The sequence below is a fragment of the Toxotes jaculatrix genome, chromosome 15, assembly GCF_017976425.1.
Source record: "Toxotes jaculatrix isolate fToxJac2 chromosome 15, fToxJac2.pri, whole genome shotgun sequence".
Lineage (NCBI taxonomy): Eukaryota > Metazoa > Chordata > Actinopteri > Toxotidae > Toxotes > Toxotes jaculatrix.
Genome location: NC_054408.1, coordinates 21,524,031 through 21,540,256, shown reverse-complemented (window position 1 = coordinate 21,540,256; position 16,226 = coordinate 21,524,031). Strand labels below are relative to the sequence as shown.

Sequence of the window (16,226 nt, the reverse complement as noted above, 5' to 3'; positions counted from 1 at the left end):
TTCCTGACACTCCGCTGTCACTGAAGGAAGAAGGATCAGCTTTAAAAACCTGCAGAGATGGAAAGAACAGCCCTGGCTGGGCTGATTTGGAGTACATATGTGGGGCAAGAAAAGAAAAGAAAAGAAAAAGCACACGCTTAAGCAATCAGGCATTATTCTGCATGCAGGCTATAAAATAATAGAGAGCAGTTGCGCTTAAGTTGTCAGACTGTTGCCTCAAATCTCAGAGTTCGTGACATCTTCCCCCCGTTTTTCTCCCCGTTTCTCTTTTTCTTCCCTGCACATGACTTTCTCTTTTTCCCCGAGAGTGTGTGTGTGTGAGGGAGAGAGAGAGAGAGAGAGAGAGAGAGAGAGAGAGAGAGTGAGAGAGACGGGGGGGAGACAGGCAGAAGGGGCGTGTAGGTGGATTCCCCTTCTGGCTACATTTGTAACATAAATGGTGTCCAATGGAAGCAACAGGTGCAGGCTTTAAAGGTGACTTATGGACGGCAGGGTCGGCCTGTATAAACAGACAGACGGTTCAGCGTGGAGAGCTGTACACTGGGCGAAACGTAGATGAATCCATGTTCCTGTTCCAATCATTTACATGAAGTGATGGCTGTCCCCCTGCGGTGTGGGGCGATAGGCTTTCTGCTATCTGCTCCGACCGTCAATGCAAAGCAGCTCCGCTCCGCACTCCTTCTCCTTACCGAGGATATTCCCGTTCAACCCGTGACAATGAGCCACTCATGACTCACGCAGGGGGTTACCGATGATTAATTCTCTGTGGCCGGTGGGGGGGGATCATGATGTAAGAAATTTTTATTTTCCTTGAGACCAGAGTAAAAGTTTTAGAAAGGAGGTTTTCACATCCAGGAATCTGTAATTCGCACTACGTTATTTTCGATTTGAGAACTAGTTTCTCACAGGGATCCAATAAGCTGTCAAAGTGGGAGACAATGCGCGTTATTTCAAGACTTTTCTTGAATTAGGTGCCATTTATAAAGAGGCTTCTAATCCTCAACCGTTTCTTTGTATGAGTCTCAGGGGGAATTATGTCACTCACTATAAAAAAAAAAAAAAGATTGATACTAAAGTGAGATTTTATTTTCTGAGTGTGGGTGACTTGTTGATAATGATTTTTTTTTTTTTTTTTTTTTTTTTTTGCAGTATGGGCAGTTAAAATGTCTTTTGGGGGGAAGTCTTTAAAGCTAAAACTGTACAGGTTTTGAGGAGCGCTCTGCTGAAATGGTTTGATGAGGGCTGCGTTGCTTTCCGCTGCTGCCTCTTATACCCTCGGCATCAGCTCAGTATTCAGGGTGAAAGAGCGATCCTCCTGCTGCTGAAAAAAAAAATGCCTGGCCGCCTGCCAAGCCGTGGAACAAGTGCGCCTCCCTTCCCTGCTGTTTAGCGTATTCATAGTTAGGGGTTTGGGCTCGGCTGTTTTTAAAAAGGCAAGGCAGCTCTCAAGTTGATCAGTCTGCTCAGGAAACCTCTGGTGGAGAAAGTATTGGGAGTCCACGCTGAAGGGGAGAGAAGTTGAGATTTTGTGCAAAGAACTGCTTTGCTCCTGCAGAGGACAGTACCTCGGGAAAAACAGCACACATATTTTAAATTGATCATTTTAACTCTTTTTGCACGGTGCATAGCTCAAAGCCTGCAATTAATGTTTTTTTTTCTTTTCTTTTCTTTTTTCTCTCTTTTTTTTTTTTTAAATAGAAACACTCTTGGATAAAGACTCTTGGCTTTAGCTTTAAAAAATCGGATTATCTGACTGAGGCATTGTGTTCATTAGACCAGTCTACTTTTTCCCCTCCTCTTCGCATTTGAGGTTTATGCTATAACTGAAGAGAACACCAACAATGATTGTGAGTTTTTGCCTCCTGGTGACATTTATCTTGAGGCTGTGCTTGGGCTCATACGTGCCGTGCGAGCCTTGTGACCAGAAGGCGCTGTCTATGTGCCCTCCGGTCCCGGTCGGATGCCAGGTGGTTAAGGAGCCGGGCTGCGGCTGCTGCCTAACGTGCGCCCTGTCCGAGGGACAGGCGTGCGGCGTTTACACCGGGACGTGCACCCAGGGCCTCCGCTGCCTGCCCAGGAGCGGGGAGGAGAAACCCCTGCACGCCCTTCTCCACGGCAGGGGAGTGTGCACCAACGAGAAAGGATACAAACCTGCTCACCCGCCCATAGGTAAGACCCGCACCGGCTGGCTGATCCCGAACGCATGCTGGGGGGACCAAAAACCGACTACTTGAAATGGGTAGAGTTACAAAGCATCAGTGCAAGAAGTGTGAGATAGAGCAGGAACAGCAGGGTCTCCACTCTCCTCTGTGGATCTGTGTTTAATAACATCTTGTCCCATGCGGGAATCCACTGTGTGCAGCAAGGTCTGGTAGGACTAAACAGCTACAAGTCTAACAGAGTATCTTTACTAAAATCCAAAGTAAATTATTTTTTTGTTTGTTTCCCTCAGTTTTTTTTCTCCCGTATTGAGGGACCTTAGGTGGTTTCTCATCAACAGACCCACCGTTCCTGTGCATGATTAGCCGGTATCAGTGCTCTCTGACAGACCGTTTGTTTGACAGATGGTTTGAGGTGCCATCTGATTAACTTTTATCCACTGCCTTTATTAAACTGGCTGCAGGAACTTATTCCTCCTCTCTCCTCGGGGCTTTGTGGACACATACAGTGAATGCACCTTGATGGCCGCGGGCTCAGCATCCAGCTGTAACGTCACCGTTGTGTTGTGTTGTGTTGTGTTAGGCTGCGCTTTGTGGGTCCTTACAGTAATAACACGGGGTGAACAAAAACTCTGGTTGTGTTCCCGGTGCCGGATAATCTGCTGCGGGCGGCGCGACACTCCGCTGCGGTAAAGCGCACATGGTGTGTCCGGCTGAGCTGAGCTTTTAGTGCGGGACAGTGGCTGTCAAACTGCGGTTTTGCCAGACCCACGATTGACTGACAGGGATCCAAGCAGCCCCCGTTTTTTTTTTTTGTTTTTTTTTTTTTTACATTTACATTTCAAGGCAGCGCGAATTATTAAATCATTTCTTCTAAGACTTTTCACCGCCTCTGCTGTTGATCTTGGCAAACTGCAAAAAAAAGGTTCTCAAGCGGGACTAAAACTTTTATCAAAAGAGCAAAAGAAGGGTTTATTTATGTGAAGATCGCGGAGAGGAAAAGTGTGGAAACCCCTCAAGTGGAGCTTATTCTGCAAATTGCCGCATTTAATATCCAGCGCTTTAACAAGTGTCTGTCAAACGCCACGGTTTTCCATCCTCACGCCGGAGCGCAGTTAGTTTTTCAGGTCTTTCATTTCACACAGAGTTCGCACCTATTTAGTAAAGATGCGAAATCAATACAGGTAGAGAGGGAAAGCCTGGTGTGTGGAGACTGAGGTGGGAAGGAATGAGGTGCCCCTCCACAAATTTTGGTTCTAGTTAAAGCAGAAGATAGATTGAGGTCTTCGGGCTACCCCTAGGGTGGTGTTTAGAGTCGGATTACCACTAAATCTGTAGCCTATGCGTGAGAGAGACTCAGAGACAGAAAGAGAGGCAGAGAGAGACAGAGAGACAGACAGACAGACAGACGGAGGGAGAAGGAGAGTTGAGCCAACAGTCTTGAATGATTTAAGACATTTCTTGGTGTAGCAGAGAGGTCCACTGTCACTCAGAGTTTTAGCAGCTTGTCAACAACTAGATAAGTAGGTGGTAACCACAAAGGTTTTGGCGACACGCCTCATTCTATAAAGCAGGCTACCACTGGGCTCATTTTGGCTGTTGACAGAATCATTAGGCTCTGTGCAGCCAGTGAGCAGCCTTCACCTCTGCTCCTGATCACATCCAAAAATACCCAGCTAACCTGGTGTTTAGCAAAGCATTGATCACTAACTGAGAGTGGGTGAAGGTAGGTTGCCAGCCCTGTGTGTGTGTGTGTGTGTGTGTTTGCTCTCACGTATACTTGGGCGGGGCTGTGTGGGAGTCTGGGTGTGCATTGTGTGTGATTGTTGTGAGTGATGACACCTTAGGCAGTTTTGTCTCACTCTGGCTTTGCACACACAAACACACACACAGAACCTAACTTCTTTGTTGGCCCACAGAGGTAATCAGAGCATCTTTTCCTGCCTCTGGCAGTGCATTCATTGCATGAGCGCCCAGTCACAACGCAGTGATTCAGCAGAATGGCTCCGGCTCTCTCTTTCCTCTGAAGGGCCTTCTGTCAAACAACTCAGCGGATGGGAACTGTTGAGGTGAGCTTCTGGTTTCCTGTGGTGTGGGGTTGCAGCTGTCTGTGTGCTGTACCAGCTGAGCAAAGCAAACACAGGGAGGAGGAGCTCAAGTGTCTGCCACACTCAGTAGGCTGTGCGAGCTGCAGCCTACTAAATATTGACCGGGGCAGCTAAACAATGGGAGAGAGGAATCTTTACTATCCTTCAGTCCCCCACTGCCCCCGTCCCTCTACTGCTCATGTAAGAAAAAGAATCCTGGCCGTCACTCTGCGTCTGGGTTCATGTCCCTGCAGTGCATTAATTCATGTTTTGCCTGTGCTGTGATCCCAGGAGTTGCGTGGATTGTAAGGCACAGGAGGTGGTATGTGCTTTAGGGGCACTCACATTTTGTTAGCCCCCTACGAGTGAATCAGACTCTGGAAAGCTTGCCAACAGATATGACTTCATGGCAGCAGGCCCCTCGTCCTCCGAGCTTCTGAAAGGGCCTTATGTTTGAACAGATTGCTCTTTGCCAAGAAACAAAAGATGATTAGGGAGTGGCTCCAAATCCAGAATACTCCACTCACACATGGACAGAAAGGCAATGCCCCTTATTAGCATAGCAACAGGAAACCTGGTGCCTTTACTGACCACTGTAAAACTTTACATGGTGTCTTGGCTCTTTAGACGCAGTCTTGTTGCCAGACAGTTTCTGAGTCAGTTCAGCCACAGTAACATTCTGGATAGTTGTATTTGTCATTAATATTCACAGTTATCAGTAAGTCATGCAACTGCAGGCCTCTGACACTGAATGTTTGCCAGAGACCTTCACATATGTATGGTCCCACTGTCGCCTTCACATTTCTGAGCACGATACAGAATTACTTGTCATCACATGCTTTTAGAAAGCAATTCAACTTTGAGGATTACCATCTGCTTTTTCCATGTCCACACCATCACTGACACAGCTGGCAACTGGGTCGTTAGCTGAGAAACTGAAGCGAGCGGTAAAACGCTGATTCTCTCCGACCGTACACTCAGAAGTAATGACAACCAGCCACCATACCGTTATGTGCTGTGGACGTTGCGTGCTCATACAGACATGCCACGTTAGATATAGCCCTGGTCACGTGTGGTCCCAGCTGCCTGACAGCTTCATGATGGGCTCATGTGAAAGGAAAGACTGTATGTGGCTTTCCATCCGTCTCACCTTGAACATCTGAGACAGAGCAGTGAAAGCTTAGCATGCTGCAACTGATCTGTTGCAGGTGCTAGGGAGAATTATTGGAAAGGTCATTTTGTCAAGCTATCACATGAGGACTTCAAGAAAAAACACACAATTCATGGAAAATGTGATGCCGAGAAAAGGTAGAAAACTTATTTCTAAGATATGACAGAGACCGTTGATGTGGAGCTGGTTTTGTCTGTGTTTCAGATCCTATTTTGAGGCACAGTTTGATCACAGGGACAATCTACAGCACTGGATCTGTTGCTGGCAAGCAAAGAACCTCTTTGGCACACTTGCCTGATTTCTCCCTATAAAACTTTAGAGGGATATTTGTACAGCTTATTGGTCACTGACACCTAGCCTGCTGGTGGCAACAGCTGTGAAAGAAATCAACACTCGCTGTAGTCTCTCTACACTACAAGCATGTGATTAAAAAAAAAAAAAAAAAAAAAAAAGATGGCCACATGCTGGGCTTTAAAATGATGTCACGTGTTTAGACATGACTTGTGTGCTGTGATCTCACCACTAACACCTGGTTACATGCCAGCATGGTGCAAGGAAGGACCCAAAATCATTGCTTTGTCTCCACAGAGGAGTTTCTGAAAACTCCAGTTACCAGCAGGGCAAAAAGAAAAAACTAGTCCTCTTAAGTTTCTGAGGATTTGAAAAACAATGGAGGCTCCAGTGACTCCTCTGAAACACTGGTGTTGCTCAGAATGTGAGACGGGTGGCAACCTTTTGTTGTACCCAGTCTCAGCTATTAAGCTCATCCTTTGCACTGAATAATGTTTCCTCCTAATTATTCTAATTACTGAAATCATGTCATTGTTGATTCTAAGTTACTTTAAATGGTGTATCATTTTACATAAACAAGGATTTTGGCTGTGCTTCATATCACACCGTCATTCCCACAAAAAAAAAAGTGTTAAACACAAATTAATCTTGAAGCTAGTTATTCACCCAGTGTGACGTTTCTTTTTATGCTGTTTGGAGATCTGCCTTGTGCAGTACGCTCGTCTCTCGCCAAAATAGCTGCTTCTGCCGCTGGGGAGTTAGAACATCGTCACACCCAGCAATTGTGTTGTGGTGATGGTGACCCAAAAAGAGGTTGCGTCCATCCGTGTGGCTTGTTGAAAACCCAAACTCAGATGTGGGATGAGACCTCAGACCAAAATTAGGAATATACAGCAGAAGGGCCATGCGCCTTGCTCTGATAATGTACTTTTTTTGTACTTCGTACCACTTGCAACATGAATGGAGCATTTATTTGTACTGTGGAAGCTGTAAACAGGTCAGAAAGTTTGCTTACCTATAGGAGCATTTCCCACTTGGAAAGATTTTGCATCCTCTCATAAGTCCTGTTTTGTGATTTATGATCCTTGAATTGTTCTTGTTGCTATTTATACCATGTATTCAGAAAAGCAGGAAACTTTTTGATTGCAATGAACATATTCTGTGTGCACAATACCATGGGGAAGAGTTATTTCCTGCATGTTCAGTAGCTGAGTGAGAGCATGCACGGGGCCGAACAACAGAAATTCCACTGAAACAACAGGACATAAGGGTCAAAACATAATTGCCTCACTCCTGTGGTCAAACAAAATCATGGACAGAACATTTGGTAAAGTCCATATTTCCTTATGGCTACAACTGGTTTGGAAGGGAGCCTTTTTCAGTCATCAGTCTCATGTAACTGGGCTTTGCGCGCTGCTGTCGAGTCATGTGAAGAGGATGAAACTCACTAGCTTTTTGGATTAAAACCACCATGGAGGTGCTACTGGCCAGCCATGCTTTTATTGTAGTCAAATTTTGCTTTACTCCAATGACACTACCTTTGTCACTTTATCCGCAAAATTCTTTTGCCACCAAGCAATTCTAGCAGTGGTAACTTTGCCACAATTTTGAAAAGCCTCTCTGACCCATTTCTCTTAGTCATCAGGACCAAAGTTTTGTGCCGCTGCACACACATCCTCAGTGACTTACACAACTCCACTGGGTTGTTTCACACCTCCCTTTCTGCTCTAGAAACTGCAGGGTTATCAGGCCACGACCTTCTTTCAAATATTAAGTAGCTGAGGCAGTCTGAGGCTGAAGGATGGTTTACTAACTTTGTGCTTTATAATGCACAGGTCCTCAGGCTCATTTATCCCCACAATTATCTTGTCATACCCCCTGTTGAGATTAAACAGCGCCCCCATTCACTACTCTCTTACATGTTGTAAAGATGTAATTTCAGATGCTGCACAGAGACTTACTTAATCAAAGGCAGGATGAAACAAACGTGGTGTAATGCTGGGAAATCCAATGAAAGGTGCGAGAATCTATTGTCCAGTTTGTTTGTTTTTTAGCTATTATTATGGTCTTAAAGATCCAGTGGAGAAAAAGATCCAAAGACGGGGTAGCTTATCTTTCATGCTTGGACTCCTGCCGGTAAGAAACTTGGGATATTCATGAAGCATAATTGTGTGCAGATGTTAATTTTTAAACAGAGAAGTATCAGGTGCACCTCCTTTGGCTCCTCTGCTCCTCTCGTCCTAATGAAATCTTTAGCCTGAGCGAAGGGAGAGAGAGATAGCGGCACAGCTTCGGGCTCAATGGAAGAGCTACACATGACTTGGCTCACTTGGCTCCTGTCCAGCGTCTTGGCTGAGTTTCAGGAGTTAAACACAGACCCTCTAAGCCTCCTTTACAAGCTGGGTACCCTGAGCATGGAAAAACTGAGTTTTTGTGGCTACACTGAAGAGCCCACTTCAGAGGACATGAATTTAGCGATTTTGTGAGTGGAAGAGAAAAGAAGTCAGTCACCATTGTCTTTACAAAAGCTACATGAATTTCAAAAAACAGAAAAAAAAAGAAAGGCGGATTAAAAACCTTTTGAAGTCCACGTCTCTGACACTGTTCTCTAAAGACAGACAGTTTCTCAAAGTGACTGACTGACTTGTGAGGTGAGCATAATTGATGTGCCATGGCTCAGACCTTTCTTAGTTTGGCCGTTTATTTGCTCAAATGAGATTACACATGAAACAAGAATGCATGTTAAAAAAACAGTCTGTTTTTTCAACAGTACGTTTTATTGCCAAATATGTGGCATTTTAATCAAGTGCCCTGAGAAATTATTGGACTGTACAGCAGAAATAAAGAGTTTTTCCACAGTGGTCACATGCATGGTGTACATAGGAATGCTTGTTTGACGTATTTATTTATAGCAAGTAATAGCCTCGTAGTCTGAGTGGGGAGACACAAGGACATATCTAAACACAAACCAAGGCCTGCCAAGTCATGAGTTGTGAGATTAATTTCAAAGAGACGGCAGTGCAGCACAGAAGCCAAAGACCCAATTCTGGTAATCACCCTGCCCCCACCTCCCTCCCCTCCCAGAGACTCCAGACGCTCATGCTGTGTCAGGCTCTTTGAACATCAGTTTCTCAGAGCTCATGTCCTTGTTACCTCTCTGTGCCTTTCTCCTCGGTGGCTGTGTGCTAACAGGACAGTCAGCAAAGTTATGGCAACTTGTTAAATCATATTTTCCAATGTATTCTCTACACAAGTACACAAGTATGGAAGTTGATTTGTCTTTCAATGGCAGTTGGCCTATAGTCCGCAGCCAACATTCCTCTCTGGTTCAGTGAGTCTGGCCCTGTGCGCCACGGCGGGTTTCCTTGTCAGATAAATATAGCCAGGGTCATCCACTGGCACCATCACTTCAGCCATTTGGGGCCTGGCAAAGTCCCCACAATAACTCTGTACTTATGGTACAGCTAAGCCAAAGGGGGTTGGGGGGGGGGGGGCAGAGGACTTCTTTCTGTGGCCTCAAAGAACCTCTGGCTAGGGGTCCAGGCTTAAGAGGCTGAGCCCCAAAGATAGGAGGAGTGGGGGGTGGGGGGCCAAGGTTAAGGATAAAAGACCTCAACCTGTGAATATCCTATCAAGAGGGACTTTCAGATCTCTGAGACTATAGTGCCCCCTGGGGGAGCTGAAATTACGTCTAAGAGCTGCATAAAATGTGACAGAAATGTACAAGCATTTATATGAGTCCACAGAGCAACTGGATTTTCCTTAGCTTGACATTTGAATCAGTTTAATGTGGGACACGTCGCTATAAAGTTACTACACTCAGAGGTTTCGGTCCCTGTTGCACTTTACCAGTCCAGATAATGTGTTAGCAGATTTTCCAGGCACAGTGTAGGCGTTCATGCGACATGTGATGCAGTTTTCCCAAGTTGGAGAGGTCTGTGTGCTCGCAAACATCTGCTGCCCTGCATTGGTGTGTCTGTATTTATGTGTGATTTAACTGATTGTAAGACAACATGTTTCACTGATATACTGAGGATATACTGAGGATCTTAAAAGACACTGGTGTTTATAAATCACGGGACAAAAATCCGTGGTCTCATGGATGTAGATCAGCTGTAATTTGTCTTATGTGACTGGATGCTTGAGTATCACTTCGCCATAACTGTTATAAGAGAGTTTGGGGGTTGGAAAGTGGTGGTGGATGGGAAAAGACAAGTTTAGCTACAGATTTACTGTAGCTGAAGGAGCTCATCAGCTGTTGATCTTAGCTCCAGCCTTTCCTCCTCGGCAAACAAATGTTAAGCAACATTTGGTGGCAAAAACCCCTGATGGGGTAATAAGCTGCAGAATTTCACAGTTTATGCAAAAAGCAAATTAAAACATAATAATATATAATAATAAGTCTTACAATAATGATACTGAATTCTAAGTTTTTACCTTTTGACTTAAATTTAAATTATGTTTGCTGGTTGACCTTAGTGCTTGATTATGGGTCTGTAATAACTGTTGTTAGATCAGAATTCTCTGTTTAGCAGAGATGTTTTACATTCCTGAATCTTATTCTGGTTCAAATAAAGAAGACCAAGTTTCATATTAAATAACCCTGGAGATGAAATAAACATGTAATTTGAGATGATGAAATTTCTTTTAAAGCTACAATAATCAGTATTTTTATATTAACAGTGGATCAAGTGACCGTAAGTAGTGTAATAAAGGGTGGAACCATCAAAAACTGCTTGGTTCCTTTCAGCTCTGTGGAGTGTTTAAACGTCTTTCAGATTGTTGTTTTGGTTTTGCAGCCCACAGCTTCATTGTTTTGCTTCGGTCACACGTCTTTCATCAGTATCATTTCCAGCTGTGGAAGCCAATTGTTCTCAGTGCAAATGCTTTGATATATACAGTATACTGTACACTGCACCAGAACCAAATGTCAGACGGACAAAAATAGACACTAGCTAGAGAACGTAGTAGATCATTTAGCAGTTAAAGAACCAGCTGATGGAGACCAAAACAGAGCTAGAAAGCCAGTGAACAGCCAGTGCCAACACTTTCGCACATTATGTTTTGAAAAATAAAGACTCTCAGTGTTGCATACACGTATATAAAAATATCAATACATCTGAATCTATGACATAGGTTTAAAAATGTGACTGACCGGCCTTTATTCTTTCCGGTGCAGATCGTGAGTCTCGGGAACATGAGGACACCATGACCACAGAGATTACAGAGGAGTTGCAGCCAGCCAAAGTGCCACTCCTTCCTATGGTGAACAGTAAAAAAGTCCATGCGCTGCGCAAGGAGCAAAAGAGGAAGATGGGCAAGCAGCGCTCCATGGGCTCCACCATGGACTACCCCCCTCTGCCTATCGACAAGCATGAGCCTGAATTTGTAAGTATCTTGTGAGTTTGATCCTGTGTCATTTCTAAAGCTGCTGTGTGTAGAATCTGAACACTTCTGACTCTGCCAGCTCCCACCGGTAATAAAAGGCAGTGTGACAGACAGCTGCTCCCTCGTAGCCAGTTCCTATGTGGTTACATCTTAGTGCATGTTTAATCTGAGTGTAATGTGAGTGGAGAATGGCCTCCAATGACTATGTTGCTTGATTGTAAAGCCTGTGCCGTCTTTCTCCAAAGGGTCCATGCAGGAGAAAACTGGACGGGATCATTCAGGGGATGAAGGACACTTCTCGTGTAATGGCTCTGTCTTTGTACCTTCCCAACTGTGACAGAAAGGGCTTCTTCAAGCGCAAGCAGGTGAGTTCGCTTTGCACTTAAATTTTGCATGAAAATGACAGTGTCTTGTAATCAGGCTCACTGTTTTCATTTTGTTCCCCATCACTCCACGTACAGTACCCTTACCCTCACTGACTCAGTCAATGAAAATTGATCAGCAAAATCAGTTAATACCAATGGAATTGGTATTAACTGATTCACTCTCCGGGGCGACCGAGCTAACAGGTCAAAAAATAACCTCATATGATCACAAACTAGGCCCTGAAGTCGTCAGTATGTCCTCAACCTATTTCGCAAGGAAAGGCAAACAGACTTCTTTACTCTCCCCTCCTATTTACCTGTAACCCATTTACCTGTTTTCTGGCCCACAGTGTAAGCCATCTCGCGGCCGCAAACGGGGCATCTGCTGGTGTGTGGACAAGTACGGCGTTCAGCTCCCCGGCACAGACTACAGCGGAGGGGACATTCAGTGTAAAGACCTGGAGAGCAGCAACAACAACGAGTGAAAAGGGGAGGACCACCCTTGACCCATATCCCCCACCCCCCCGCCCCCTAACCACCATGTGACCCAGGGCCCATGCCTCCTCTCTGAATCACACCTGTATGCTCCGCCCTCCATTCACTTCAAGATTTGTTTGTTTTTTTTCAGTGGGAAAAAAAGGAAGAAAAAGAAATCCAAATGAAAGAACAGGGTGAAAAAAAAAACACCTGTAATTTTTTTTTCTTTTCTTTTCTGTTGTTGACCAAGCACTCATCTTGGAATGAGGGGAAAAGTCCCAGAAGATTTACTAGATCCCTTGACTATCGCTCATGGGACCCCTTGTATGAGCCGGGTCCCCTGATTGCAGATCCATGAAAATATATGCACACAATGGATATATTTTTTATAGAAGCTGGGGGTTTCAATACAACACTTTGTATGATGTAAAATTAAGACAAAATCATTTTGAAGAAAAACAAACAAAGCATCAGGCACACTGATTGATCAGTTTTAGGCTGTGGAACATGATGCTACTGTGGAACTGACGATTGGCTGATGAGTAATTTGGTTTTTTTTGTCTGTTTTCCAAAAGAAAAAAAAAAAAGAAATGAGATAGAGATGCTGTAACAGCTGACTCTGTCTGGGTATGTGGTTCTGTCAGAGCACTTATGAATAGGGGAACCTGCTTAGATATGTGTAACTTCACAAAATGATGCATGCATGAATGTGTGTATGTATGTTATACAGTGCGAGTGTGTGGTATGTATCAGCCTGTGCTGGTGTATGATGGAGTGAGCCTATTACAAAAAAAAAAAAAGAATGTCCTAATTTCGTTCTCTTTCGTTTGATTTTTTTGTCACAAGTATTGCTAGCGCTTGAAGTGGTCTTGGGGCTGGCCTTCTCTTTATTGTAAAGTATGTCTCGGGACACGGAGCATTCATAAACAAAAGAGTAAGCAGATCGTCACAGATGAACCGATGTAAGTGGCTCTTCGACAATGTAGCTAGCCTGATATGCCAACTGTGCCTATTTTAACAGACAATGCCATGCAGGGCGACACAGAGCTTAGAGAGCGCTGACTCTACTGGTGAAATAAAGATCTTCAGCTTAAGTGACAGGACTCAAGTTTGACTTTTCAGTGCGTAATCAAACTTGCCAGTCAGGCCGGTTGCTTCTCCGATTCAGTTGTGTGAAGTGTAGTTTTGTATGGTTTTGTTTGTGCTGTTTTCTTTGCCTTCAGTGAAGTAAAGATCGCCCACTTTTGAGCCATGTTCCTTTGATCCAGTGGTTTCCCCTCAGTACTGCTACTACAGTGTAACCATGGTGTATTACATTACTTTTAAATATAGTTATTGAATGTTGTTTTTCCTGTAGAAACAAAGTAATTGTGCTTCGAAAAAAAAAACATTTTTTTTTAGCCAGTAAAGAATTTGAATAGGTCCTTGTAGCCTGTTGGGAGAATGACCCAGGGTCATTTGACTACAGGGCAGTCAAAGAAGCTAACCCTCTGGAACCCTTCCGCTTACATGCCTCCACGCAAAGGTTATCTACCTACGTCTAAGGGGAGCATGACGAAAACAAAAACGTTACAGGTTTTAACAGGGTCATTTAAGTAGAGTTCTCTCTCTGTGTGCAAATCACAGTGCCTTCCTACATGCAAATACATTGAACAGTGACGTGAAAGTGACATGGATATCATACAGGGCAATTCCCGTTTTTCAGACTGCCCCCCGCCAGGGCTGATACTTGATACGAGAGTAAAGAGGTCTAGGTTTGGTTCTGATTAAGCGAAAAACAGTGAATGTGGGAAGTCCTGTAAATGGTGTCAGCAACACATTGCAAATCCATTTGTGATCTCTGCCTGTACCTCGGGGCAATTCTGGACAAGAATGAGGAGCGAGGAACCGCTGCGTAATCGCAGTCGGTTAAACCGCCTTCTTTCTTTGACAACCTATAAGCTAGGATTCTTGCTTTTTCATGTGAATGCCAATGTATATGATTGCCAGAGAGGGGAAGCCAAAGGAAGTTTGGAGGTAAATCAACCATTTCCTTTGCTGCAACAAAAGGGAAAGGATACGTGCATCCTGAATGGCTTCCGGTTGTGAATATATTATCAAGGCTCCTTGCCCCTCCTCCAGCACCAAATCCCCACTACCACTTTCGAAAAAAAAAAAAAAAAAAAAAAAAAAGCAGCTTGCACTTATTTCAGTTACTCACTATTGATATTGACACACAACGACGTCCTAAGATGTGGTATCATGAAGTTAGTGGAACAAATACAAAAAGAAAAAAAAGGAAAAAAAAAACAGCCACAAAAGCTAAATGTTGTGTTATCTTGTGCTTACCTTGTAAAGGTGGTGCTTTGAGGTAATATTTGTTGACAGGGGCTGTGCAGCCCATGCCTGGGACCTCCAATACAGAAACATCTTTTTAGGGAAGAAAAAAAAAAATTGATTGAAAGCAACACACAGCTAGAGACGTTCGCATGGCCTATTGCACAGAGATAAGAGATGAGATAGAGAGAGAGGAGGGGGGAAGAGACATAGGAGAGAGGGAAGAGGAAGAGAGAGCGCCATGGGCAGTGGTCATAATCAGGGCCTAGCCACTTCCCCGTTATGGGGTCACCAACTGCATGACATTAGATACAGTTAGCAAGACAGTTATCAGGTCTCGGAGTCGCTGAAATCTGGGGAATGCAATACTGCAACCAGGGGTAGAGTATGAAGCTCCACAGTGATCTGAACACTCCTGAGTTGTAAAACAATGAAATAGCTGATATCTGGTACCATTTAATGTCTGGATCAATTGAGGGTGTAAATACTTCAATGTTCCAGGTATTTTCCCTTTGTTTGGGTTGCAGGTTGAAGTCTCTCCAGCAGCTCCCTGTTTGCCCACACCTGTTTGCAAGTAGTGAGTTCCTCAGGTTTCACATCTCCTACTCGGTTAAATTCATATTCACATTTCATACTTCAGTACTTTAGTACAGTAATTACAGTACAGCGTTTTTTCTGAATACATAACACTTTTTGGATGTAATGAGACAACACAATTGGTTTTCAGAATTTGGTGTTCACTGGCTTGTGAAACAGACCCATCGATGGCAGGAGGATAGTGGGAAATAAAATGGTCAGTATTTGGAACTACATAAGACAAATAAAAAAAAAAAAAAAAGACAAAAAATCTCAAATTATTAAAGTGAATATCACTGTGTAATATTTATTCAACTTGTAATTTATGTACTCTTTTAACCTTTGTCTTTTTTGTTATGACAAAGCATTTATTTAAATAAAGTTATGTATTCATTTAAGCATCCTGGTGAGGTTTTCATTTCTAGTGTTGTGGCCGCTAAATTGGCTTGAACTGTACAGTGTGAAGTGGAATCACCCTGATAGTAAACACCGACTAATCTGCAAGGCACGAGCTGATAAACCTCTTAGACATAAGTCTGAGACACCCAGGGTAGCCCACAGGATCTCATGCAGCATGCAGGATGTGACTTTATAAAGCCTCGCCCAAGGGCAAGTCACCTGGTTTTCAACACCATAGTCAAAAAAGATTGCACAGGAACAAGGAAGTCATTTAGCATGAGTTTGAACTTCAAGGGGGGGGATAACATCTAATGGCAGCAGCTCACTATTCAAATGACTGGGAAGAAGGGATTTGTAGCCTGGAGGAAGCTTCATCATGTTATGGAAAACCTACATTTATTACCACTTCAAGGCAAAGTGGACTCCCCTGAGACGCAGCCATTAACAAAGACATACGCATGCAACTAAACACAAGTGCATGTACAGACACAAGGTGTGGACAGAATATGAGAGAAAGAAAAAGCTGTAAAGGAGCTGGTAAAATTAGCAGAATTACCCACTGACAACAGTAAGTCAGAGGAGAAGTAGCTTCACATCGCTCCTCTGAGGAACACAACACAGTGGGATCACCTGGTGAAAAGTAAAGGTTAAAAAAAAAAAACTTTTTTTGTGGTCGCTATTAGCTATTTCCTTTCAATTTCTGCAGTGAGTGCAGACATACATAAGGATAACATGCTAAAGGGATCTAAGGATCTGAGCCTGCATCCCCACAGAGGGGTGTCTGGTCATTTTTTATTCCCTCATGGATTCCAGGAAGAGACAGAATGGGACTTCTCCTTGGGGGCCACCAAAATCTTTCCCTGGGGACCTCAGGACTTTGACCAGCTCCAGATGTGGGTGACTGCAGCAGGGCATGAAAGGGTGGAGGGCCCAGCAGTTCCTGCACAGCAGATCAAGGCTGCCGTAAAGGTTGTTGTGGTATGTCTCAGTGTGTGTG

At 44.0% G+C, this 16,226-nt stretch overlaps 1 protein-coding gene across 1 annotated transcript; it reads left to right on the top strand.

Annotated features, from left to right (window-relative positions):
- Positions 1-1,470: 1,470 nt before the first annotated feature.
- LOC121194301 (insulin-like growth factor-binding protein 5) lies at positions 1,471-14,430 on the top strand. The gene is made up of 4 exons (XM_041057091.1): positions 1,471-2,169; positions 10,888-11,096; positions 11,342-11,461; positions 11,812-14,430. Exons 1-4 carry the CDS (start codon positions 1,842-1,844, stop codon positions 11,944-11,946), a joined length of 792 nt encoding a protein of 263 aa, XP_040913025.1. The 5' UTR covers positions 1,471-1,841; the 3' UTR covers positions 11,947-14,430.
- Positions 14,431-16,226: the final 1,796 nt, after the last annotated feature.